The following is a 26,144-nucleotide window of genomic DNA, read 5'->3' as shown; positions in this document are numbered from 1 at the left end:
AAGCCCAGAGTGAGTTTTTATCTGCAAAACCATAGAAATCCTGCTCTTTCTTTTTTTTTTTTTTTTAAAGATTTTTTTAATTGGGGAATTGGGGGATGGGAACAGACAAGTTGCTGGTCTTTTTGTTCTTCAGTCTAATTGTGGAGGATGTTGTTTCACTGGCCCAAGTTGGCATCATCATTGCGCTCTTCCTGGGTGAGGCTGATCAGTCGGTGGCTTCTGGGTGAGGCTGATCAGTCGGTGGCTTCTGGACGGCTGCTCACACTGGCTGCTGGCCGCTCTCGCTGGCTGCTGGCTACACACGGTAGCCCATGGCAACCCACTGCCACAGGGACTGCAGCCTACCCCGTAGCTGGTGACTCACGGCAACCCAGCTCCAGGTTAAGCATCTTAGCTGTAGAGGGCAGTGTCACTGGCCCTCATATGTGGGCTCCGAACTGGGGCCCTCTGGCGTCCCAACCCAGCTCTTAACCAACACGCCACTCGGCCAGCCTGAAGTCCTGCCTCTTTCTGAAGAAGATCATAGTCCTTTTCACAGAGTGACATCAAGCAGAAGAGTGAATGAATGGTATTGATGCCCTGTGAAGTTTCAGATGTTTGTGGATCCTATATGCAAGCAAATATATGAGTGAGAGACATTAGAAAGTTAGAGAGAGTTCTGTTCTTAAAATCTTTAGTTATGAAATCTCTCCTAGGTTTTTTGGTAACAAGTTAAAACAAGGTGATAAAAAAAATCAGATATTCTCTAAGAGTGCATGATCTGTAGAGTCATACCTCCTGGGGCTGTCAGCTTTGAGCTTTCAAAATTAAGCAGTTTGTACTTGAATAGGAGATCTCCACAAAACACCTGCTCAAAGGGAAAATAACATTAGTAACAATAGTTAGAGGTCAAGAGCAACCTGCTATTTTAAAAAAATTATTTAGATCTTTTTTGCCTTCCTGAAGCAAGCTCATTTTAGAACACCATAAAGAGACACTACCATGTTTAGAAATAAGCAAGCAAGCCCAACCAGTAAAGGTGCTAGAGTGCATCATTTTAGATGGAATGAAAGCAAAGAGGAATTTCATTTGGGAGAGTTATTGTAGAAAAACCCCTATATTGTGAATCAACATTTTTTGAATTTTATTCTCAGTTCTGCCACTAAGTGGTTGATTGACCCTAGGTAAGTCAATTGATTTCTCTAGACCTTAATTTCCTTATCTATAAAAGTAGGTGTTTAGACTAGATGTCATTTAAAGTTCTTTCTACTTTTAAAATTCTGTAATTCTTTTCTAGACCCTTAATTCTTTCTTGTTCCTATAGTCCTTCTCTGTTGACTCAGCAAGTATTTATTGAGCACCTACGAACTTTGTTCTAGTACTATGATGATGCTGAGGATTCAAGAATGAGCTAAACCAGACACAAAAGGTCACATATTATATGATTCCATTTATATGAAATGCCCAGAATAGGCAAATCCATAGAAATTAAAACGTAGATTAGTGGTTCTAAAGGGTCGGGGGCAGGGAGAATGGAGAATGATTGCTAATGGGTTTGAAATTAGACAGTAGTGATGGTTGTAAGCTTTCTGAATATATTAAAACTCACTGAATTGTTCTTTTTAAAAAAAAGATTTTATTGGGGAGTTGGGGGAGGGGAACAGTGTTGGGGAATCGGGGAAGAGGAACAGACAAGTTGCTGTCCTTTGGTTCTTCAGTCTTGTTGTGGAGGATGTCGCTTCACTGGCCCATGTTGGTATTATGATCATTGTGCTCTTTCCGGCTGAGGCAGTTTGTCGCCGGCCACTGGACACTCACAGTGGCTCATGGCAGCTCTCACCAGCTGCTGGCTGCTCAGGCTGGCTGCCGGCCACTCATGGTAGCTTACGGCAGCCTCCTGCAACCCCAGTGCAGCCTAAGCTGTCGCCGGCCACTCATGTCAGCCCAGCTCCAGGTTGAGCTGTTGTTCACCATCTTAGCTGTAGAGGGTGCAGCATCACTGGCCCATGTGGGAACTGAACCAGCAGCCCTGCTGCTCAGAGCTTGTGCTCCCAAGCCAGCTCTTAACCAGCTGAGCCACTCGGCCGGCTCTGAATTGTTTTTCAAAAAACAATTTTTAAAAGTTTTTTTTTAAAAAACTTTAAAAAATAAAGAATGAGCTAGACAAAACTTTGCTCTCACATTAACAGTAGGATGGGGTGGATGCATAAATGCAATCAATGTACAGTATATATTACAATGGGTATATAACTTGGACTTGGTGGTAGTGGTGAATCGGGAAATAATTCTTTAAGAAATTTATAGTAAGCCATGTCTAGGAGATGAGTAGGAATTGGGAACAGAGGAGAATGTTTCAGGCAGAAGGCTGGAAAGAATATAGTCCTTTAGGGTAATTAACCTAGATAAAAAAAGTGGATGCATGAAAGTGTAAGGGAAAATGGTTAGAGATGTGGCTAAGGAAGCATGAGCCAGGTCTTGAAACGATGGTAAGGAGTTTGGATTTTATCCTGAGGGTTGTGGGGAGCTATTGAAGTATTTCAGTCTAAGAATTTACATTATCAAGTTTGTAACTCAAAAAGAAAACTCTGGCTGCAATACAAAGAACAGACTGGAGTAAGACCAGTGACAGGCAGACTAGTGGTTTGTAGCAGTCCAGATAAAAGATGAGGCTGATCCAATCTCAAGCAGAGATGGCAGCAATGTAGATTAAGTGAGGAGTGGACATTTGTAAAATATTAAGGAGATTGGATATGGGGATGATTGGGGTGCGGGGGGGATGGTCAGATTTGAGTCATAGTTTTTAGGCCTGATCAATTAGGTATGTGATGATGTCATTTACTAAGCTAGGAAACAGAAATAGGTTTAGGGGTAAAGAATTTACATTTGGATGTGTTGGGAACATCAACCTCTCATAGACAGAGGTATAAATCTGCAACTTCCCAGAGAGACCTGGACTAGGGATATGCATATCAGACATTAGAATAGAAATAGTAATTGATACAGTGGGAATGTATTTGTACATCCAGGGGGTGTATTTAGAAGTAAAAAAAAAAAAGAAGAGGTCCTAGGACAGAACCCTCAAGAACACAGAAAGCTAAAAAATGGCAGGGAAAAATGTCTGAAGAGAACAATGAAAAGGAACAACTGGGAGGCTGGAAGAAAACCAGGAGTTTGACTACTAATACATTATAAGATTAAAAAAAATAAACATGCTTTTTTACATATAATGAAATGTGTGTCAGACAGTGTTACAAAGGCCTTACAAATAATGACTCATTTAGTCCAGACAACAACCTTATGAAGTAGGTACTATTACTATCCTTATTTTACAAGTGGGGAAACTGAGGCACAGCACTTGCCTAAGATGATAGTAAATTGCAAACTGAGATTTGATCCTAGGTAGTTTGACTCCAGAAGAGTCCATGTGCTTAACCACTATGCTATGTTACGTCTCCTGGTAAACACTTGCCTGGATAAACACTAGAAAAGCCCTGAAAAGTTGGATTTATTGTCTTCATTTTACAAAAAGGAAACTGAGGCCCAGGGAGATTAAGTAATTTGATTAAGTCATAGAGCTACTAGGTAGTTGAGCAGAATTTGAACCTAGGTTCCTTAACTCTAAACCGTCTTTCTACTAGATTATACTGCTGGTTATTTTTGTCTATATACATACATATGTGTTTATAAAGTTTAACTTAATTTGTTTTATACATGTTAATTCCGCAGGTATTTACCAAATGCTAATAGTGACTGGAGTTAAAATCTTTCTCAAAACAAGTGCCTTCAGATGTCTCAGAGTTTTTAGTGATAATATCAATTTAATCCAGGTTATCCATACATTCCAAAAATATGGATGTTGTAATGCATTGGGTTCTAATTGGCTGATACTATTTTCAGGGCTTGATTCTCTAGAAATGCCATCAGAATGTCTTATGATCATAGAGAAATTAAAAAAAACAAAAACAATGTGGAGAGCTATTTAAAAATCATTATTCCTCTTATTTATTGTCTCTAAGACTAATTATTACCCCAGTAGGAAGTAGTTTGTTATGTTTTAATGGGCCAGAACTAGAGCTTAAACTCTTGTAGTTATTTTTTCTGTTTTATTTTTTGAAGTCATAAGGGAGACTATTGAGTTGTTGAGTCATATTTGTAGGTTATACTCAGAAATGAAGGTTATACTCTGAAGTCAACAAAAGATACCTTGGAATCTTTCAGGACCAAAAGGCTATTAGGTGGTTTTTAGTCTCATATAAAATATTGTTAGAGTGTCCCCTAGTGCTGCTCTGAAAAAGTCGTTTGAGAGAAATTAAATATTACCTGTTTATAATCTCTGTCACCACCTTGTGGCATCAAATAATTCTGCCCTCTTTTATTTGCAAAATCTTCCAGAATCTTGCATTAATATGTTTACACAAAAACAGGTCACAGGTTAGCCTGGGTGATCCAGAATTTCTTTATATGGATTATTTTACAAATATTTGGTCAGAACTCTATAAAACCTTGAAAAGAAGCCACAGCTTAAATTAAATCAAGGCCTTTGAAAAGAAGAAGGGAAATTGGCTTTTTTTTTTCTTGTTAGTATTTTGTTGAGGATTTTTGCATCTATGTTCATTAGGGATATCGGCCTGTAGTTTTCTTTTTTTGTAATATCTTTGTCTGACTTTGGGATCAGAGTAATAGTGGCCTCATAAAATGTGCTTGGGAGCCTTCCCTCCTTCTGTATTTTTTGGAATAGTTTGAGGAGAATAGGTGTTAATTCTTTTTTGAATGTTTTGTAAAATTCGCCTGTGGAAATTTGCTTTTTTTAATGTTAGTGAAGCAATGGAAGTAAAAACTATTTTTTTTATTTATTTATTTTAAATAAGTTTAATTTTTTTTTAACTTTATTGGAGAACAGTGTGTTTTTTTCGGGAAACAATGTGTTTTTTTCCAGGATCCATCAGCTCCAAGTCAAGTTGTTGTCCTTTAATCTTAGTTGTGGAGGGCTCAGCTCAGCTTCACATCCAGTTGCCATTTTCTGTCTAGTTACAGGGGGTACAGCCCACCATCCCATAGCATGCGCTCTAACTGAGCCACCTGGCTGCCTATCGGCAGCTCACCCCAAGTCATTGTCTTCAATCTATTGTAGTTGCGGAGGGTGCAGCTTACTGGCCCATGTGGGAATTGAATCAGGAACCCTGTTGCTCAGAGCATGTGCTCTAACCAACTGAGCCACCCCAGTAAAAACTATTCTAAACATTATGTATTTTAAACATTAATTTTTTTTATTGTGGTAAAATGTACATAACAAAATTTACCACCTCAGCCATTCTCAAATGTTAATTCAGTGGCACTAAGTTCATTCACAGTGTTATACAACCATCACCACTGTAGATTTCTAGAAATTTCTCATCATCCTGAACAGAAACTTTGTACCCATTAAACTCCCCATTCCTTCTACCATCCAGCCCCTGGTAACCTCTCTGCTACTTTCTGACTCTGGATTTGACTATTTTCCTCTAATAAGTGGAATTATACAATATTCTTCCTTTTGTGTCTGGTGTATTTTACGTAACATAATTTTATCCAGGTTGCAGCATGTATCAGAAATTAATTCCTTTATAAAAGTGAATAATTTTCTATTGTATAGACCACATTTTTTTAATCCACTCAACTGCTGATGGACATTTGGGTTGTTTCCATCTTTTGGCTATTATTGTAAATAATATGGCTATGAACATTGGTGTACAAGCATCTGCTTGAATCCCTGCTTTCAGTTCTTTTGGGTATATACCTAGAAGTGGAATTGCTGGATAATATGGTAATTGTTTAACTTTTGGGGGAACTCCCATACTGTTTCCACAGCAGCTGCACCATTTTACATTTCCACCACAGTGCACAAGGATTCCAGTTTCTCTACATCTTCACCAACACTTGTTATTTTCCATTTTTTTTAATAGCCATGCTAATGGGTAGGAAGTATAAACATTAACTTGTGAGTTGACTTTGAAAATCAATTACACCATGAAGTTAATTCAAGATGTGTTTTTGAGCTGCTGCTATGTACCAAGCACTGTTACACTCTGAGGGAATAACAAGGATGAATAAAATATATTATCGAGTCATTAAGTGATTTACAATTTATTTTTCTCCTCCAAATGTATTTGGAAACAAGTGGGTCAACTTAAATTTTTATTGGGTGATTGGGAAAACTAATTCAGAGAATTTATGCCAAATTTATAGAAAATTGGTAGTGGAGATTAAAATGATTATTAAAGTAATTTTCCAAAAAATGTAGTCAAATGCTAATTATATAGTTTTTCTTTGGAGCATTTACAATAAGGGTTATGCTAGGAAAGGTCTCTAATTAATTAATTATTATTATTATTATTATTATTATCTTTTTTTTTTCAGGTTAGACTTGCTAAAATAATCCTGACATATTACTACAATGGCCACAGCTCAGCTCTCTCATTCTATCAGAACTCACAAGACAACTCAGGTATTTATTAAGAATTAGAAGAAAATTGACCATTTAGCGAGTTAGTTCAGAATCATGACTTTAATCTTTGGTGTTTTCTTTAAACAGCAGTTAATTGGCACATACTATGCTGGCAAGGTATGTCTACATTTTAACTGCCTAATGGACTGAGAATGTTCAGAAAATTAGAATAGATTCCTAAAAAATACTTTACTGGGTGCTTGTTTCATGTTTATATATTTAGATTTTCTAGGGTAAAAGAAATCAGAAACAAAACAGATGGTCTTTGTTGACATTCACTTCCTGAAGCAATTATACCATGATGTAATTGTAAGAAATGAAGGAGAGAGCACTGAGAAAAACTTGGATGCTGGGACCCTGGGGGAGCATGCCAGGGCTAGGCAACCTTGCTGAGTTCACCTGTACAAATTTATTTTGTTCTGTGACATTCATTAATGAATCATTTATTTATTCACTGAGAGCTCAATATCGTATAGTATATACGAGTATGTAATACTGTGTTATTCTCTGAAAGAATGACAAAAAAAGAATCTTCATCTTCCAGAAGTTTATAATCTGGTTAAATTAAAATTTGAAGGAGATAAGTCAATATACGAAGTCATATATGCATTGCATATATGTGAAAAAGAGTAAAGCAACACAAATTATAGGAATTTTGAGATTTTTGTTTAGACTAGAATTATTTGTATATTCCTCATGAAGGAGACAGGACTTAAGGTGGACCTTAAATAATGAAAATGATTTAGATAGAGGAGAGAGAATAGAATTGCATGAGGAAAACCTAGCATATGCCTTGGCTCAGAATAAGAAATCAGCATGGCATGTTTCAGAGAATAATGAAGAACCCCATCCTTACTGGAGTGGACTGTCATGTTGAACAGAAGCAGGAAATAAAATTGAATACAAACTTTGGGGACAAAATAATATGGATCTTAAAAACCAGGCTAAGGAATTTATGCTTTATTCTGCAATCAATGGAAAGTCAGCAGGTTTGATCAGGAGAGTGAGTAAAATAATTGTTTTAGGAATATTAAACTGTAGCAAAAGTAGGACAGATTGAAATTGAGGAGAATTAGGGCAGAGAGAAGGCAGTCATCTTTCTGGCTCGAATTCAATATACTCACCAAGCAGGCTCCTGATCTCATTTAGTTTTCTAAGTGTGCTTCCTTCTTGGAGGGAAAATGCTGAGATGGGTATATGAACTGCAATCAACTTGGCAGTTATTTTTCTCACTGTACATGAACAAATTGACCTTTTGATAAAAACAGATCTTTGTAGTTTGGACCGGATGAGCTGCTTCTCCCGGTAAATTTTAAGTGACTGTATGAGTTTGCTATTTAATACTTAAAACAACAATAATAATAACTATAGAAACTAACATTTATTCAGCATTTACCATGTGTTGGGCATTGTGTTGAGGGCTTTATATTATTATTTCAATTAAACCTTGCAATAAGGAGGAAACTGAAGCTCAGAGAAGTAAAGTAACTTGCCTTGGGTCATATAACGTGACAGCTAAGCTGTCAAACATCTCATGTCATTAGCACACTATCTTATTAAAATAATTTATAATAGTGTTTTTTTTTATTATCAAGCCATAGTATTTTCATGTATTAGACATTTAAAGTATTAGACAAGCTGAGTTGAGAAAAAAATCCCTGGAGTGTAGAGAAGTAACAGAGCTCTAGAGTCCTTTTCTTACCATTGATCTTCATTACTACAAATGGGCTATTAGATTTTAAATTTAAAGTAAATGTCTTTATACTTTCAGGTTACTTAATTTTACTAATGATTATTACTCAAGTATTGCCTCTAAGTTTCGGCATGTTTTCAATAATTTACCAAATATGCATGTCATGCCAGCTATTACCCAGTTACCCAAAAGAATCATAATGTCTTAGGATCTATGGGTACAAAGATCAAAGAGCAATTTTCTGTAAAATTTTGCACACATACAAATACACACATGCACACAATACACACACCACATGCACACCTAATTCTTCTTCAGCTTTAATCTTTCCTACTTCTGCTACAGCTTAATATTCCTAAAACAATTATTTCACTAATTTACTGGGTCAAACCTGCTGAATTTCCATTGATTGCAGAATAAAGTATAAATTCCTTAGCCTGGCTTTTAAGATCTATATTAATTTTTCCCTGAAGTTCCTATCATACATACAAGAGTAATAATTTTATTATATACCTTTTTGACAACTGAATATAATATGGTTTGACAAATGGTAATTCATTGCCACTATATAGTATACCAAAAAAGATGGAAGCTTATATAGCAAAACCAGAGCTAGATATAAAAAAAGCTTTTGGGGAGTTCTTTTTCACATAAAGTCATATTTAAGTAACAGAATTATTAAAACGTCAACAGTTGAAACTGTGCAGTAAAGAAAAGGCTCCTGAATTTGAATAAAGTAATCAAAGACTTACCATTCTGACCTCTAACAGCATAAGTTAGTTTCACCTCCTTTTGTACTTTAAATAAATGAAATCATACAATAGTAATCATTTGTGTCTGGTTTATTTTGCTTAGCTTTATGTGTGAGAGTCATTTATATTGTTAAGTATAGTTGTAGGTCATTGATTCTCATTGCTGAATGGTATTCTGTTGTGGAAATATACCACAATTTGTTTATCCATTCTCTCGATGGGCATTTGGGTAGTTTCCAATTTGGGACTATTATGAATAATGCTGATATGAACATTTCTTTTGGTGAGTATATGTACACATATATCTGTTGAATCTATACCTACAAGTCAAGGATATATATACATTTAACTTTATTAGATACCGTCAAGCAATGTTCCAAAGAGGTTGTACCCATTTACACTCCTACAACCAGTGTTTAAAAAGCTTTGATTGATTCATATCCTTGTCAACATTTGGTATTTTTTGATTTTTAAAAATGTTAGTCATTTTGGTGGGTGTGTAGTGTTATCTCGTTGTGATTTTAATATGCATTTCCTTGAAGTTTCAGCACTTTTCCATTGTTTATTGGCCACTTGGATGTTGTGTTTTGCAAAGGATCTGTCCAGGTCTTTTGCCTGTTTTCCTTTTCCATTGTCTGTCTTTTTCCTAGTGAATTTTAGGAGTTCTTTATACATTCTGGATATCAGTCCTGTGTCAGCCATATATATTAGATTATCTTCTCCCACTCTTGAGTTGTCTCTTTTCTCTTAATAGTGTATTAATGAACATACGTTTAATGTAGTCTAATTCATCAATATTTGGAAAATACTTTAAAACTATAATGTATTGACAGAACACCACCTGGAGTTCATGATACATATTTTGTGCTTGGATTAAAGAAGACAGCAAAAAACAGTCTCATAGACTAATTAATTGTGATAAAAATGATCACATTTTAATTTTTATGTTAATACATGTACACAATAAACATTGAATGGTATGACAAACATGTTGAAATGATAACTCAAGATACAAAACAGATTATCAGCAAATATACTATAAGCAAAATGTCTGTTAGTTGGTAGACACCTCTTACATAGTGAAGTAAAATTCATGTATCTATCATTCTCTTATGACATTCCTAATATGGCACACTATTTTTTTTTTTTTAGCTGAGCCATCCTGCCACCTGTTGGCACCTCAGCTGCAGCTCAGCTCGGGCTGGACTCAAACCGCTGTTGCTCAGAGCTCAAACCTTTGAGCAAGCTCTTAACCAATTGAGCCACTCAGCCGGCCCTCAGCACACTATTTTTTAAGTCAGACTATCCAATCATTTAAGAACAACTGTATAAATTGTTTAATATCACACACACACACACACACACACAAACGTTAGAAGGAAACTATTGTTAGCATTGATACTTTTTATAGAACACTATCTGACATCTTCCAGAACCTTAGTATTCTGCAGAACTCTAGCTTAAGCAAAGCACAAAGGTGTAGTAGAACAGTAGATGAATAGTATTTCCACGTAGCTAAGAGGATAAGGGAATAGGGGCAGAGAGGAGTGGGTCAGAGAGGCAGGACAGCTAGGCAAGGATAAAATTTAGGTAGTTCTCAAATGCCACACTAAGGTACTTGAAAGCTATGCTGTGTGAACACTGGGAGAGTCATAAGATTTGTGTTCTTTAAAGTTAATTTTGGCTACATGAAGGACAGATTGAATGGAAGGAACTGTTGGCAGGGAGATCAGGGACTACTGCAGTAACAAAGGGGAGAAGTAAGTATGTCCTGAGCCAAGACAGTGGCAGTGAGAAGGGAAAGGAAAACACAGATTTGAGAATTCTTTTAGAGAGAATTAATAGAATTTAGTAATTGGATGTGGGGTATGAAAGAGAGAGAGAAGCCAAAGATGAGTGTACTTCTACCCTGGATGATTGGACTGATGCTGATTCATTTGTCTAAGTGGTGATAGAAAGAAACTGAGTTTGAGGAGTCTACAAAGTGGTCTAGGTGCAGATGTTCAGAAAATAGAAAAATAGAAGTGTGGCTCAGAACAGAAGTGAGGACTCCAAGGCTTCTCTGTATAGGCTGTGGCTGAAGCAGTGAGACTAGATGAGATTACCCAAGAAGAGAGAGCTATGAAAAGAGAACAGGACCAAAGACAGAATCCTAGGATGGGATCAACATTTAAAGGGCAGAAAAACTGGAAAAAATAAAAGGTTGAGATAGATATAGAGGGAGAGGTGAAAAACCAAAAGAAAATGTATTATGGTAGCTGAGAGAGAAGAGCAAGAGTGTAGGCAACTGTCAAGCACTGCGGAGAAGTTAGTTACATGGCATCAGGACTGAGAAGAGGTCAATGATAGTATGTGCTGGGTGACTTTGGAGAGAACAGTATAGAGTGGATGGAGTAAAAGACCGATAGCAGTGGATTCTGAGGAGTGTGTGAAGGGGGAGGAGATTATATAATTATAGTAAAACTCCAGTTTTGCTTCAAATCCATGGATCATTTTGAAATAAATTATATTACTCTTGAGTTACTTGGGTAACTGCCTTTCTCCTCTGCTTTGCATGTGAAAATCTAATTTTTTTTTAAGACTTTATTGGGGAATTGGGGGAGGGAACAGCATTGGGGAATCAGGGAATGGGAGCAGACAAATTGCTGCCCTTCTGTTCTTCAGTCCAGTTGTGGAGGATGTCGCTTCACTGGCCCATGTTGCTATTGTGATCATTGTGCTCCTCCTGGCTGAGGCAGATTGGTCACCGGCCATTGGACGGCTGCTCACAGAGGCTCATGGCAGCTCGCGCTGTCTTCCGGCCGCTTACGCTGGCTGCTGGCCACTCACGGTAGCTCACAGCAGCCCACTGCAGCCCCACTGCAGCCTACGCTGTCACCAGAGACTCACGGCAGCCCAGCTCCAGGTCGAGCTGTTGTTCACCATCTTAGCTGTAGAGGGCACAGCATCACTGGCTCATGTGGGATCCGAACCGGTGGCCCTGCTGCTCAGAGCTCGTGCTCCCAGGCCAACTCTTAACCAACGAGCCACTCGGCCAACCCATGAAAATGTAATTTAATGCAATAGTCAAAGCCTGCTTCCTTTTGATTACCTATGAAGGTGTCAGATTTGCATCTTTCCATCGTATCTGTGTTAATGGCATGATGAACTGATTATATTAAAGAATACTAATCTTTTTCATCTTTGTTTTTTTTCCAGGAAACAGTTTTCCCATCCCAAATTACTAATGAGCATGAGTCATTGATACTGGTGAAGAAACTTTTTTCTATTTCTATCTCATGTATAACATATTTAAGGGGACTATTTCCAGAGAGCTCTTATGGAGAACAATATTTGGATGGTAAAGTTTAACTAAATGGTTACTTGGCTGTTGCAGTCCTTTTCTCTATTTGGCAGGAGTAGACCTTTAATTTCTCACAGTGTGCTAATTCTAAATCATGGTCTTCAAGATCAATTTGCTAATTCATTTTCCATTTTAATTTCACTATGTTTAGTGGTTTTACTTATAGGAACCATTAAATGCCAAATGATAGACTGAGAAGAAAAGAAATCTGTGTGGACAGACCCAGTAATTCTAAACTATACCTATAAAAGCAGCAGCCAGATCAAAATCTTTTTGGGTGCTGTAGATTTGCACTATTTTGTGCCTAAATTGAATTTGTTCTTTAAATTATACTTTGGCATTGAAGAAGTTTGATGGAGCCAGGTGAAAAACTCTTCTTCCTATTAACACATTTATGCAAATATGCTGGAAAAGAATGTATACTCATGCCAAATCCGTTTGTTGATTAGTATGGATATTTAGATAAATTATCATTCTAATCAATAAAAGTCTTTTCTCAATTGCCAGGTCTTCTACCTTTTTCCTTTTGTTTCTTGTATCCTTAAACTTAAGCTCTCATTTCCTTATATTACAAGTTGTTTCTGGCTCCTTTCCTTCTCTTGTATTAAAAAAAACCCCTAGGACTCTAATTTTTCAAAATCTTCTTATTTAAAAAAAACTGAATTGTGATAACAACTCAGAAAATCTTGCTAATTTGTCACTAAAGTGGGAGCTATCATTTGGAAAATAAATATAGACAGCTACAAGTTTCCTTTAAGATGTTATTTTTTTAAAATCTAACTTTGCTTTTAATTTCTCACATTTGTATTTGTGACATACCTTGGCCTCATTCCAATTTAATTTTCTTAAACAATATTTGACTTGCTACATGAGCATCAATGAAATGCATCTATGCTGTAAACACAAAAGCATAATACTTGCAATTATGACAGCCTCATTTGTATTATGTCCTTTTTTGGCTTATTGGATATGTGGACAAAAAAGGGGTCACGTACTAAACCTGACAAGCTCAGGGGAGGCAAGTATGGCAGGCCCTACAAACGAACTCAGAGACCAAAATTAACCACATAGAATGGTCTGAGCATAAAAATCCCTAACTAAAAGTGGGTCATGGCGGATAGCCACATTCTTGGCCTGTAGCTTCTTTGACACAGGTCAATCATTACCTTAAGTGAGACTGTCTATTGTCTTTTTGCATCTAAAATAACATATCCTTGGAATGTCAGAGTAATCCCTTTTTCTGGACCCCTCAGGGCACAACCCACAGCACCAGAACACAAAGAGTACAGAACCCCTCATTGTTATCTTGTTCCCCAAATACCTCTATGTGCTATAAAAATGTTAATTATTAACTATCTTGTACCCACCAATGTAAAAGAAATATGTGTCTCTCCATTTTACCTTTTACCCAATCTCAGAGATTTCCCCACTTTGCTTTCTCCCACCCCTTTAATCTACCACCAGTGGATTTCATGTACCTTCCTTATTTTTCTTCTCCTTTGATTCTAATGTGTAAAATAAGCTGCAAAACTGTCATTCTCTGGAGCATTTTCTTAATCCATTGAGATTTTGCTTCCTTGTAATTGTCGTCCGTTTGGCTCAAATAAACTCTTTAACGTTCTCTATAGGTTTGGATGTAAACCTGTAATAGTGAATATGTTTATATATAGTACATAGTTACAGTTTCTTCTTTTGTTTGGAAGATAGAATTGGAAAAAGACTTTTTTTGGTAGTTATTTGATAAAAAACAAAATTCAACTGAGTAAATTTGAAAATCTAATTGACTTTAGTAAGCAGTTGATAAATTAGGCAGCATCCCATCCAGCAACTGGAAGGGTGCTCTAAGGGCTTGTACAAAAGGGAAACTTTTTATAGGAAGAAAGGTGGAGCAAAGAAGCTACTGACAAATAAAAGAATGGATTATTTTGGGGCCAGGACACCTTTTCTTTGGAGGAAGAGAATGGGAAGGGCTTTTATCATGCAGATTGCCTCTTCTTTCTATGGGGATGAAGAGGGCCCACAGTGACAGATTTACCTTACTGGTGCTTGTTCAGAAAATTCCATACTGGTTGATTAAGATTACATTTCTGGGAGAGGTATTGGGTTGTTGGAAAAGTCATGACGCATTTTTGCAATGAAAAACATAGAAAAAATACGTCATGACTTTTCTGACAACCCAGTAGAAACTGCAGTTAGGTCAGGTATTAAATCTAGGTTTGGTATCATAAACTTTTAGTACAATTGATGCCATTTTGGGCCTGTGGTTTTTTCTTTAACACAATTAAGCACTTATTGTATGCCAATCACTACTCTAAGCATAGAAGGGGTAATACCATTCCTATAGCTTTATTTTTGTGGGACCGTTTTAGTGGAAATTATATGTCTTCTTCTCAGTGTTTGTACTTAAATGTAGCATACATCATAAAAATGATCAATACTCCTATGTCACTCTCTTTTTTGTAGTCTCTGAATGTTACACCAACATGGGATAATTTTGATATCCCTAAATGGAGGTAGAGGTGATATCGATTTTAGGATAGAAAAACAATATGTAAAGGTGAAGTGACTTATGCAAAGTCATACGTGAATCAGTGATTGATTTTGGACTGATGTAAACCGAAGCTCTTTTAATATGATTTTCTATTCTTCCCTATGTTGACATAAGAATGTCCAAACCTGAAAAGAATTTTTATAAGAGTTTATTTGAATCCAACTGACAACATGCTAAGAAGCAAGAGCTCAAATGCTCTGGTTTGTTGTTTGTTTTATATATTTGGAATTAAGGAGGGAATGTAAGAAAGATTACATGGAGGTGGGAGAAAGCTCGGCAGGGAAATCTCTAGGATTGGATTACAGGATAGGGTGGTTAGGCCTTTGAGGGGTCTGAAAAAGAGGATTACTCTGGCATTCCAGAGGTGTGTTAACCTAGATACCCAAGAACAATGGACAGGGCTTGCTTAAGGCAAAGGTAAACCTTTTACTAAAGAAGTTATATGCCTGGGGTGTGACTACCCACCATGACCTGCCCAGTTAGGAATTTATGATTAGATCACCCTGTGAGGTTACTTTCCGTCACTGGACTTAGCAAAATTATTACAGAGCCTCTTCTTCATCCATACCTAGCTATAGTAAGGGAGTTGACTTTCAGATAGAAATTAATATTTGAGAATAAGCCATGGGAACATTTTTCTTTTTCTTTTTTCTTTTTTTTTAGCTGAGATGAAGAGAAATATCAGAGCAGTAACTTGAGGTTGAAGTGTATGTTTTTTTTTTGTTTTTGTTTTTTTTAAGATTTCTTTTATTGGGGGAATTGGGGACGGGAACAGCTCTGGGGAATTGGGGGAAGGGGAACAGACAAGTTGCTGTCCTTTTGTTCTTCAGTCTAGTTGTGGAGGACCTTGCTTCACTGGCCCAAGCTGGCACCATCATTGCGCTCTTCCAGGCGAGGCAGATCAGTCTCAGGCTTCTGGACGGCCGCTCACTGCGGCTGCTGGCCGCTCACGCTGGCTACTGGCTACACACGGTAGCCCATGGCAACCCACTGCCACAGGGGCTGCAGCCTACGCCGTCGCTGGCGACTCATGGCAGCCCAGCTCCAGATTGAGCTGTTGTTCAGCATCTTAGCTGTAGAGGGCAGTGTCACTGGCCCTCATATGTGGGATCCGAACTGAGGTGAAGTGTATGTTTTAAATTGGTTAATGGAGATGGTCTCAATACTACCTTATGATTACTAAGAATTCAACAGAAGTGACACAAAATGATTTTGCAACCAATTTAGTTGTGCTACTGTTGGGAAGGAAAGATTTTCCTTCTATCCTTCTAGGTTCTTTGGATTCTCTAGTAATTCAATTGACGTAAGACAGATTAACAGGAGAAAAAAATTAAATTTGCACATATAGGAGCCTCATTAAAATATTAGACCAAAGGCAGTCAGTCAATTGTGGCTTATATGCCACCCTGAGCTAGCAAATGGGATAAGGGTCTTGGAGGCTTTAAAGGGGAGGAGGCCAATTCACAGGAAGATGAGAGGAACAGGTGCTTGATAATCAGGTGTTTGCCCTGCCATGCAGATAAGTCTCTCAGGTAAAAAGTTATCTTTGGTAATAGCTCTCTTTTTGGGCCAAGCCCTGTATCGAAATTCTTTTAGTCAGTTAAGGGAAAGGTAAAAGTTTTCCTTGAGTCAGCTGGGTCTTGATTGCCATCAACTGCAGATAATCCACATGCCAAAGTGGCACATTTGGGGGTGGCATATTCTGTTCCCCTTCACTGCTTTGTATAAGGGGAGACTGCTAAAATATAATCAAAATTGAAACTAAGTTAATTATGTACATAAGATTTTTAAAGTAGATATTTAGAGATTCAAAATGTTTTTATAAGCTATAAAACTAAGTTTTATAAATAAAATTACTAAAGGAAATACCCTTATTTAGCATGGACAATTTTAGTACAGCAGTCATTTAGTAGATGAAAATAGACTGTTTCTATTTCTGTAGACCTCAGTTTAAAAATCCTACAAGAAGATAAAAAATTTCCTGGGTCACTGCATATTATCAAATGGTAAGTAATTGAAATTTTATAAAAGTTGAACAACATTATTTTTATCATGGCTGAAATTACCCATAATACTTTATGTGGTAACATTCCCTTAAAACCATTTCTTTTTTACAATTTCCTAGAAATTTGTAATTATTCAATATTATTTTAAGATACTGACATAATGTTTTTGAAGTAAATGGGCTCGTATAAAGAAAGGAAAATATCAATCAAAATTTGATTACTCAAATGCATGTCAGTGTCCTAAATATTATGGGAGCTGAAAAGAGAAATATGTGATTCCCTACCTCAGAATTGCTTATCTATTATTTATAAAGTTGTATCAACATATTAAGGGACATTGGGAATTTTAAAAAATTGATTCAGTGGGAAAGGTAAATGATTGTCAATTTAATATTCTTCAAAGCAAAAAAAAGTAAACCGATTCTGTGCTTGGATTTTTTTTTGACTTTGCATCTAGTCCAAATTGACATCAAACATTTATTTCTTGACAGGATTCACGGTTGTTTTGATGCTTTGGAAAAGAGATACGTAAGAATGTTTTAAATTTTACACCATGATCAAAGACTCATCTTTTATCTCTTAAAAGAAAAAGCTTAGTCTTTTCTTTGTTGTGTTTTAATGGTGTACCAGTGCCTACTGGTATTTGATTCATGAACCAGTTTCTTTTTATGCCTTTGTTGTCCCGTTGATGTCTCATTTACATCAATTAGAAATGAAACCCTCATTTTTCTCTTTTACATACTCATATCTTTTTTACCACAAAATTTCCTCTGAAGTCACTAGGAGATATCCACAGGATGTGGAAGAAGGGAGACAAGAATCTGGCATTTAGCACATTGAACATGTTCAAAATAGCGGCGATTCAGTTCGCAGATATGAAAGGAAAAAATGAATTGGAATAATACGTTTTTATTCCATGTTGGTTACTTTGTTTACTATGTTTGGTGTAGGTATATAACTTGTTCCTTCAAAATAGCTAGTATTGTAGCTCAATTTTTTTGAAATGCAGCTTGAATTTTAAGTGTGTCAGATCTTTCTTGCTGCCCAAGATAGCTATGAAGGGTGTAAAAATTAGAGGCTGTAGTCCTAATCGAAGAGACTATCTATCTATCTAAACTTTCTATCTCTGCTTCTTCCCCTTTGCCCCACTGTTTTCTTTGTACTCCTTCTCAATTTCCATTCCTTTAAGAAATTTGGAGATGAATGAACCTACATTGGATTATTAATAAACTATTGGATTATTTAGTCACACACATATATTTCCTTTTTCATTGAACAATTATTTATGATTTATTCAAATCTGATGTGGGGAACTGAATGATACAAAAATAAAACATAAGGGATTGTGCAAAGAGCTTATTGACCATGGCAGAAGATAAATGATATTCATATGCCTGGCTGACGATCAGCTGTTATGCACTGGCCCAGCTGTTCCTATTGTTAAAATATTGAAATACTCTATATCAGGTGGTAAATAGCTGCTTCTCTGAGACCCCAAATGACTCCCACAACGTCCTCTCCCTCATTCCACCACTGCCTCCTTTGGGATCTCCCCAGACAGCTCTATAATCTAGCAACTAAAGGGTTAGCAAGGTGGTCCAGGGGAGCTTCCAGAAACCCAGCCTCAGGGCTAAGTTTGCATCCTTTCTGACTAGTCAGTACCTGTGCCATATTGGGATGTTAGATATTGATTTTTTTTATATCACTGACTATCACCTCTATCACAAGCATACGATAATACTCATTAGAAAGTGATACATGCCAAAGGAAAGATACTGATTGTATGCAATGGATGTTTGGAATAGGAGGGGTTATATCCAGTGAGGGGCAAGAGGGAGATCTTTGGGAGAAAATGACTTGATTTTTGAAAGCCCTGAGTATTTGGACAGGTTGAGAAGTGGGAGAAGTTCATCACAGCATACTAGATAGTGCTCATTCATTCTTCATTCATTTAGCAACACTTCCTGAGTGTCTATCATTGAGGGGCAGTACAATATAGTTATAAACTCAAGTTTTGGAATCAGTCTTAAATGAATCCCAGTTTTGCCACTTGTTGACATAAGAAAGTCCAAACCTGTAGACAATTTTTATAAGTTTATTTGAGCCAAACTGATGACAGTTGTCAGGAAGCAAGATCTAAAATGCTCTGGAGAATAACAGTTTTGCAATTTCTTTTACGTATTTGAGATTATGGAGGAAACATAAAGAAGATTACATGAATGTGGGAGAAAGCAAGGTGGAGATTGGATTACAGGATAGTTAACAAGATTATGTATCCTCTTAAGAATAGTTATGCTTATTTCAAAGGCGTATTAATCTTAGATGCACAAGAACAATGGAAAGGGCTTGCTTAAGACAATATAAACCTTTTACTACCTTTTACTAAAGAAGTTATATGACTACCCATCATGACCTGCCCAGTTAGGAATTTATGATCAGATCATCCTGTGAGGTTAATTTTTGTAGAACCCTTTTTTCATCCGCACACTTAATATCTGGGTGACCTTGGACAAGTAACCTACCTCTTGGTACCATAGTTTCTTTACATATAAAATGGTGATAATAATAGTACCTACCTCTTAGGTTGTGAATTAAATGAGTTAATAATTAGTGGTCTTCAAATGCTAGCTAGCACCAGAATCACCTGGAGGTCTTGTTAAAGCACACATTACTAGGCTCCACCCAAAATTTCTGATGTAAGAATTTGCATTTCAGACAAATTCCAGGTGATGTTGAGACTGGTGGTATAGGGGTCATACTTTGAGAATCACTAATCTAAAATATTTAGAACAGTGCCTGACACATAATAAGCACTATAGCCCTGTGTAAGTGTTCTCTCTCTCCCTCTCCGTCTCCCTTTTTCTCTCTCTCTAGCTCTCTCCCTCCCTTCTTCCCTTTTCCTCTCTCCCTTCTTCTCTTCCTCTCTCCTTTCCTTCTTCCCTTGCCTATTTAATCTGTGCCTGACATTGTGCCTAGGTACTTGAAAGGGTGAAAATGAGAGAAACGTGATTTCTCCATTCAAGGAGGTCACAGTCTAATATAGAGTCGCTTAAATAATTACAATATTACATGTACTAAAATAACAGTGTAGTATAAAAGAGTATCTACCTAGTTTAATGGATTTGTTTTACTTAAATGACTACCTATATAACTGAATCAGTTAAATTTACTGTTTTTGGAAATTAAAAGATAACACCTTAGATGGATGATCTTAGACGCTTAAGTAAATAGTATTTATATTGTTTTTCAGTTGTTAATATCTTTTCATTTTTCCCAGGGTGCTCTCATTTCTATAGGAAATAATATTTTAAAATAGTTTAAGTAACGTCAAGTTTGAGTATCTAGAGATCTTGAAAGATGTTCTGTTAAATTATTATTTCTAGTTGTGAAATTTTAGGTGATTTTTAGTTTTCTTTGTACATTATATTATGCTTGCTTTCTTTAAAATAAAAAACTATGTATTTTTAGATAGTTATTATATAAAAGAGACTGTATTGTATATAGCCTCCTAATTTGTCTCCTTATTCTCATTCTCAATCCCTTACCATTCCACCCCACTGTCCACATTACATTCTTTCAGAAACCTGAGTCTGATCATGTCATTCTTTTGCCTAAAAAATCTTCCATGGCTTTTAAAATAAAGTTCAGAATCCGCCACATGATCTACAAGGCCTGTATGATCTAGTCTCCATCTGTCTTTCTAAAGCATCACTCTCACCATTGCTCACCATATCCAAGCCATATAAGGATTCTAGAACATGCCAAGTGCCTTTTATCTTCGTACATATTTTTCCCTTTTGCATGGAAAATTCTTTTCCCTATCCAATACCCTTTACTTGGCTAACTCCAATTTATCCTTCAGGTCTCAGCCTAAATATTTACTTCCTCAGGGAGGCCTTTCCTGACAAGCCTCCTCCCTCAGCCTAAATGCTCCCTCTGTTTAATGTTCTCAAGCACCCTGTGCTGCAGTCTTCATAGCAGTTAACACCTATCTGTGTGTTTTGTTTAATGTTTTCTCCCCTGCTGGCCTGCTTGTTCCCTGAGATCAGGAGCCTTGTCTATTTATGAATGAAATGAACTTTTAATTAAATAATTAACGTAAAATAGAGTTTCACTGTGTTGTCTTAAAATCAATTGTATGCAGTAACCAAAATAGCCACACAGTGTCACTAAAGCTTTAGTGCTTTGCATGAAATAGGTGAATAATTTGATATGAAATTATGGTCCTGAAATTTTCTCATTTGTATTCTAATTTTTAAAAATTTATCATAGGATTTATTATACTATGTCTATATATTCTATTATTCTTTCAAGGAGAGAGAACCTGTTTATAGTAATGTGTATATGTAGGGAGGGCATGGGTTTTATAGATTTATATCAGACTTAAAAATTTTTATTTTAATAGATCAGTTTCAAAAGGCACAATTTTTTTGAAATACTTGTGGCATATTTAATTTTTAGTAATAATAAATTATTTTGTATATCTTGTGCCTCCCAAACTAGACTATAACTTAGAGAGAGCAAGGATAGTTATTTTCTGTTTTTGTATCCCTTCTCTTCCCTCCCCAGCAGAATCCTGTGTATGTAATAGGCACTCACTTGAATGAATGAATAATTAGTATCCCTTTTTCTGGTCTTCTGAATAAGTTTTTTTCTACCCAAATCTTTGGAACCTCTCTGAAATATTTTAATTAGCCTTTAATGAAAATAACAATAATATAGTTGCAAGTATATAATATATAATATATAATAACACTAGTTTTTTTTTCTCTTGAAGCTACACATGGCAATACTTACAGTAAGTACACATTTAACAGACCAAGCCTGTCTCTACTTTATTGCCTTTTGGCAAGTAAAACATTAAAACAGTATCCTCCTTCCAACCTCTTGAATATCTTTATCTGTTGTTTGACACTTTGGAATTAAAAAAAGACATAGAATATATCAGAAGTTTTAATAAAAGATTACAAACTATATATTTTTTTGGCATATTATATATTACAATATATGGGAAAATATACAGGATCTACCTGCTTCATCTATTGGCTATCAGGATTTCGTTTTTTGAGTTACTTTACAGACTTGAAGTTTTTTGTTTTTGAAGTTTTGTAGACTTTTTTGAAGTGTTCTATACTTCTGGGTATAACATGGTGAATGTAATTAAGAATAGAAAGAAAATGAGATGATACCATTGAGAGTATATGATTTATTTAAAAATGTATGATTTATTTAAAAAATGTTAAACCCTAACAAATTATTTAGAATTTATTTGTAGCTCAGTTACAGTAATTATAAATACATTGTTATCAATTTCCTTACAGTCAGTGTTCACAGAATACTCTAAAGACTTCCTATGTTTACAAAATAAGAGCTTATTCCACTTCTAGCTTGAACTGTATATCTTGATATATATATATATCATATATATGGATATATCAATACTCAATATATCATATATATCAATACTCAATACAGCACAAATTGAACTGTTCACATAGAACATGTATTCTGTGAAGAGTAATCTAGTAAATTTCAGAAATTAAATGCTGTTTATTTTTCCTTAAACAGCTTTACACGAATCCCAAGGAACCTGAGGTAAGAACACACATAGAGATGGGCAGTATATGTGTATTATATTTAAGTATGTTTACCTAAGTTGAAGCAATAGGTTGTTAATAGACAACCACATGAGCAAAGTAACTCTTTCGGTGTGTTTTGTTATAAACTTCACCAATTCATTATTATGAGATTTTTAAAGCTAGTTAGGGGCATTGGAAAAAGAAAGCATTGAGTAGAACTGGGCCTATTCTCTAACATGTTAACATTAAGAATCTCTGCTTGTATAAAAAAAACACATTTCAGTATTTATTTTAACCGATTCTGAATCCTTTCTGTTTGTGGCATTTTGGAAGATATGGCATAATTCTAAACTTTTTTTTGCAAACTAAATTCTCCCCTTTTTGATCTTTCCATAGATATTCAGAGCTTTACCTCTTTGCTTCTCTCCCTAAATTTCTTCCCTCTACTTATTGAGTCCTACTCATCCTCAAGGCCAACTTATGTTAAAATATTTCATGAAAGCCTCTTTGCCTATTCTGTTCACACTAATTTCTTCCTTCTCTAAATTCCTTTTCCAGCAGGATCTTAAAATTAACACTTTCAATTGATTCACGTATATTACTTTATCTTCACAACCAGATTGTGAATTCTTGTTTTCTCTCTTCCAGAGTGAATATTAGTCATGGACATATCATAGTTACTTGTGCTACTTCAAATGGTAGTTGTGGAGGTGGCATAGAAATGGAGGGCCTTCTGGTTTTTTGTTTGTTTCTCTCTATTCTCTTTATTTTCCTCCTAGCTTTCTTTTCTCTTCCCTTTTTCCTTGCTTTCAGTTTTCCTTCTGTAAACCAATGGATTTAGCTTAATTAGTGACATTCAAGACTAAATTAAGCATTTTCAGTCTTTAATATCCTTGATTGGCAAAATTATAAATAGCTGTTTGAGCAAGGCAGAAGAAAATTGGTGCACACAGGTGGGTAACAATTCCTCAGTGCCAAACTACCTCTATCTTTGGTTCTTGTGTAGTTTTAAACTGCTCTTTTTCCCTGTAGGTCTGAGGGGAAGTTTCCCAACTAAACCTTCCTTATAAATTGTTAATAAATTGGTCACTTCCTTAGTGCAATAAATTATAATATTTTCTTATGCAAGTAAAACTCCTAGTCTGAAACCAGTGGTTTTGAGGTAGTGAAATGCTAAACAAATTGGGCTTAGCTACAGAAAAATCTTACTGAGGAGAAAGAAAACTATTAAATTAGCTTTGATGCAGGCAATGTATATAATAATAATGAAGTTAGAAACAAAAGCTTATTTTATGATAGGTTCTGAGCTATCATTTATGACCCAGGAAAAATATTTTGAATGCTTACAGATTCTCCCTTATAGCAGTGATCTCTAGCTTTTCTGTGTTCATGGCAGACTTTTGATTACTAGAAAATTTGGTGGCCTGTTTGAGCATATTAAAAGACTCAAAGGGATGCCAAACTAGTCAGCAATAATTACAGTATAACTATGGCATAGTAATGTTCATAGTGCCTAAAAGTAGCATGGGGTTATGCTGTTTTATGGTTGCTGTTTAGCATCAAGTCACTAATATTGGGTTGTCGGAAAAGTCATCACGCATTTTTGCAACGAAAAACAGAAAAAGTACATCATGACTTTTCCAACAACCCAACAGAACTATTTACCTCCCTGATCTCATTCTTTTATATACTTGCAAAACAACATTCTCACAAAAACACAGTCTTTCTTTGACATTTATCTGATATTGTACCATGTTTCTTGACTCCTATCTGTAGAAATATATCTTCCCCTAAACAAAACTGCACAAACAACAACAATATTAATATTTACTTGAAGCAAAAATACATTTTACAGGTAGATTAAAATTTGTAGCACTCTTGTGAAGAGTCTATCATGGTACACAATTGAAAACCCCTGTCTTAAATGAGGTATACTTACCCAGTCCTGAGACCAACAGAGTTTTGAGCATTGCACAAAGTTGTGGTGCTTCTGCTCTTGAAGTTTTGTTCTCATGAAAGAAATAAACTGACAAAAGTAACTAAAGTGATGAAGAAAGATAGTATAGCTTTTCTATAGACACATATTACAACATGTGTGGAGGATGTACGTAAGGAAAGATTTGCACAACTCTGCATGATAGACCCATAAAGAATTACTACATATGAATATTGTAAGGACATGAATCTTACTGTTTCACCATCTATTTCTTTGTGCCTGTTCGACAGTAGACACAGTTTTAATAGACTGCTTCAGGAACTGAACTTTAGGTGGTTCCTGTTTCTAGCCACAATATGCTTTTAGAGACTGTTTTTTTTTTTTAAATCCTTGATGAAATCTTAATTGAGTGTAAACTCTATCTTGGCTGAATATTTATTCATTCAGCAAATGTTAATTAGATTCTCTGTATGTGCCTAGCACTATTCAAGGCAAAAAATACATGAGTTAATGGGATAGGCAAGGTCTGTGCTCTCTGGAAGCTTAATTGTAATGAAGGAGTATAAAAATAAACAAGTAAACAAAAATTAGCAAATCAATTTCAGATAGCCATAATGGTATGGAGAACATAAAAGAAGGTGGTATACTGGGGAGTGCTGAGGCGGAGAATGGCAGAGGAGGAATAAGAGGGGAGTCCATGGAAGGCCTCCCTGAGGAGCCACCGTGAGCTGAGACTGGAATGGCCAGAGGAGTCAGCCTGTGCAGGTCTGTGACAGGCAACAATATGTGACTGGCAGAATAGCACCACAGTTAACATTGCAGTTGCTGGAACTCTACCACTTAACTAGCTTCATCTAGGATAATATTGGGTTGTCAGAAAAGTCATGATGCATTTTTGCAATGAAAAACATGGAAAAAATATGTCATGACCTTTCCGACAACCCAATAATACCTACCTCAAAGTGTTGGCTGTATAAGAATGAATAGATGTAGAACATTTAGAGCAGTGACCAAATATTATCATTATTAACAATTGGTGACAGCACATTCCAGAGTACAGCTGTGCAAGGGTCCTAAGGCAGAAAGGTAGTTCTTGTATGTTTGTGTACAGAGAGGGTGCCCTGAGCCTGGAACTTAGTTACTTGGAGGGAAAGAGGCAGGAGGTGAGGTCAGAGATGTAGACAGGGACAGATGAGTAAGGTCTTGTGGACCGAGGTAAATTTTGGTTTTATTGTAAGGGCAGTGAGAAACCATTGGGAGTTTTAAACAAAGGAGTAATGTGGTCTGATTTGTATTTTCAAAAACTCCTTTTGGCCAAATAACAGAATGAATTATAGAAGAGATAATTTGGAAGCAAGCAGATCAAATGAAGAGAGATGGTGGTAGCTTGGATAGGGCGAAAGCAGTGAAGATGAAGAGAATTAGATGAACTTGGGATATACTTTGAGACAAACCTGAAAAGATCTGGTTTTGCCAATGGATTGGAATGTGGAGGGAAAATTAAAGGCTGTATATATATGTTGCCATTGCTTTAGTATATGTGGATATATTCAGTGTGATTAATAGAAACCTTCATGAGCAGTTTAAAGGGTCATCTTTATTAGGCAACACATTAATCTAAAAAAACAGAACATTTTAGGTGTTAAGAAGAGGCTAATGCCAGCTGTAAATATACCTACCTTGATCAATCAGTCAGATTGAAGTTATTAAGAATTAGCATCTTCTATAAAATAATTACAAACATAACTCTTATTATTTGTTCCAGGGACCACATAATAAACTGTTAATAAAATTACCAACTACTAAAGAATCTACTCTTGA

The 26,144-nt window shown here is 36.0% G+C and overlaps 1 protein-coding gene across 1 annotated transcript in view; it reads left to right on the top strand.

The window, feature by feature from the left end:
• Positions 1-6,402: 6,402 nt before the first annotated feature.
• The window catches only part of HORMAD2 (HORMA domain containing 2), an 87,691-nt gene continuing 67,949 nt past the window's right edge, over positions 6,403-26,144 (top strand). The window contains exons 1-6 of the mRNA XM_019643106.1: positions 6,403-6,463; positions 12,107-12,248; positions 16,745-16,808; positions 17,300-17,336; positions 21,586-21,606; positions 22,377-22,403. Coding sequence (XP_019498651.1) covers positions 6,413-6,463; positions 12,107-12,248; positions 16,745-16,808; positions 17,300-17,336; positions 21,586-21,606; positions 22,377-22,403 — 342 coding nt within the window. The 5' untranslated portion in view covers positions 6,403-6,412. The remainder of the gene's footprint in view (positions 6,464-12,106; positions 12,249-16,744; positions 16,809-17,299; positions 17,337-21,585; positions 21,607-22,376; positions 22,404-26,144) is intronic.

This window comes from Hipposideros armiger, unplaced genomic scaffold (assembly GCF_001890085.2).
Source record: "Hipposideros armiger isolate ML-2016 unplaced genomic scaffold, ASM189008v1 scaffold_75, whole genome shotgun sequence".
NCBI lineage: Eukaryota > Metazoa > Chordata > Mammalia > Chiroptera > Hipposideridae > Hipposideros > Hipposideros armiger.
The sequence above is the reverse complement of the archived record's forward strand: the minus strand, read 5'-3'. Positions and strand labels throughout refer to the sequence as shown.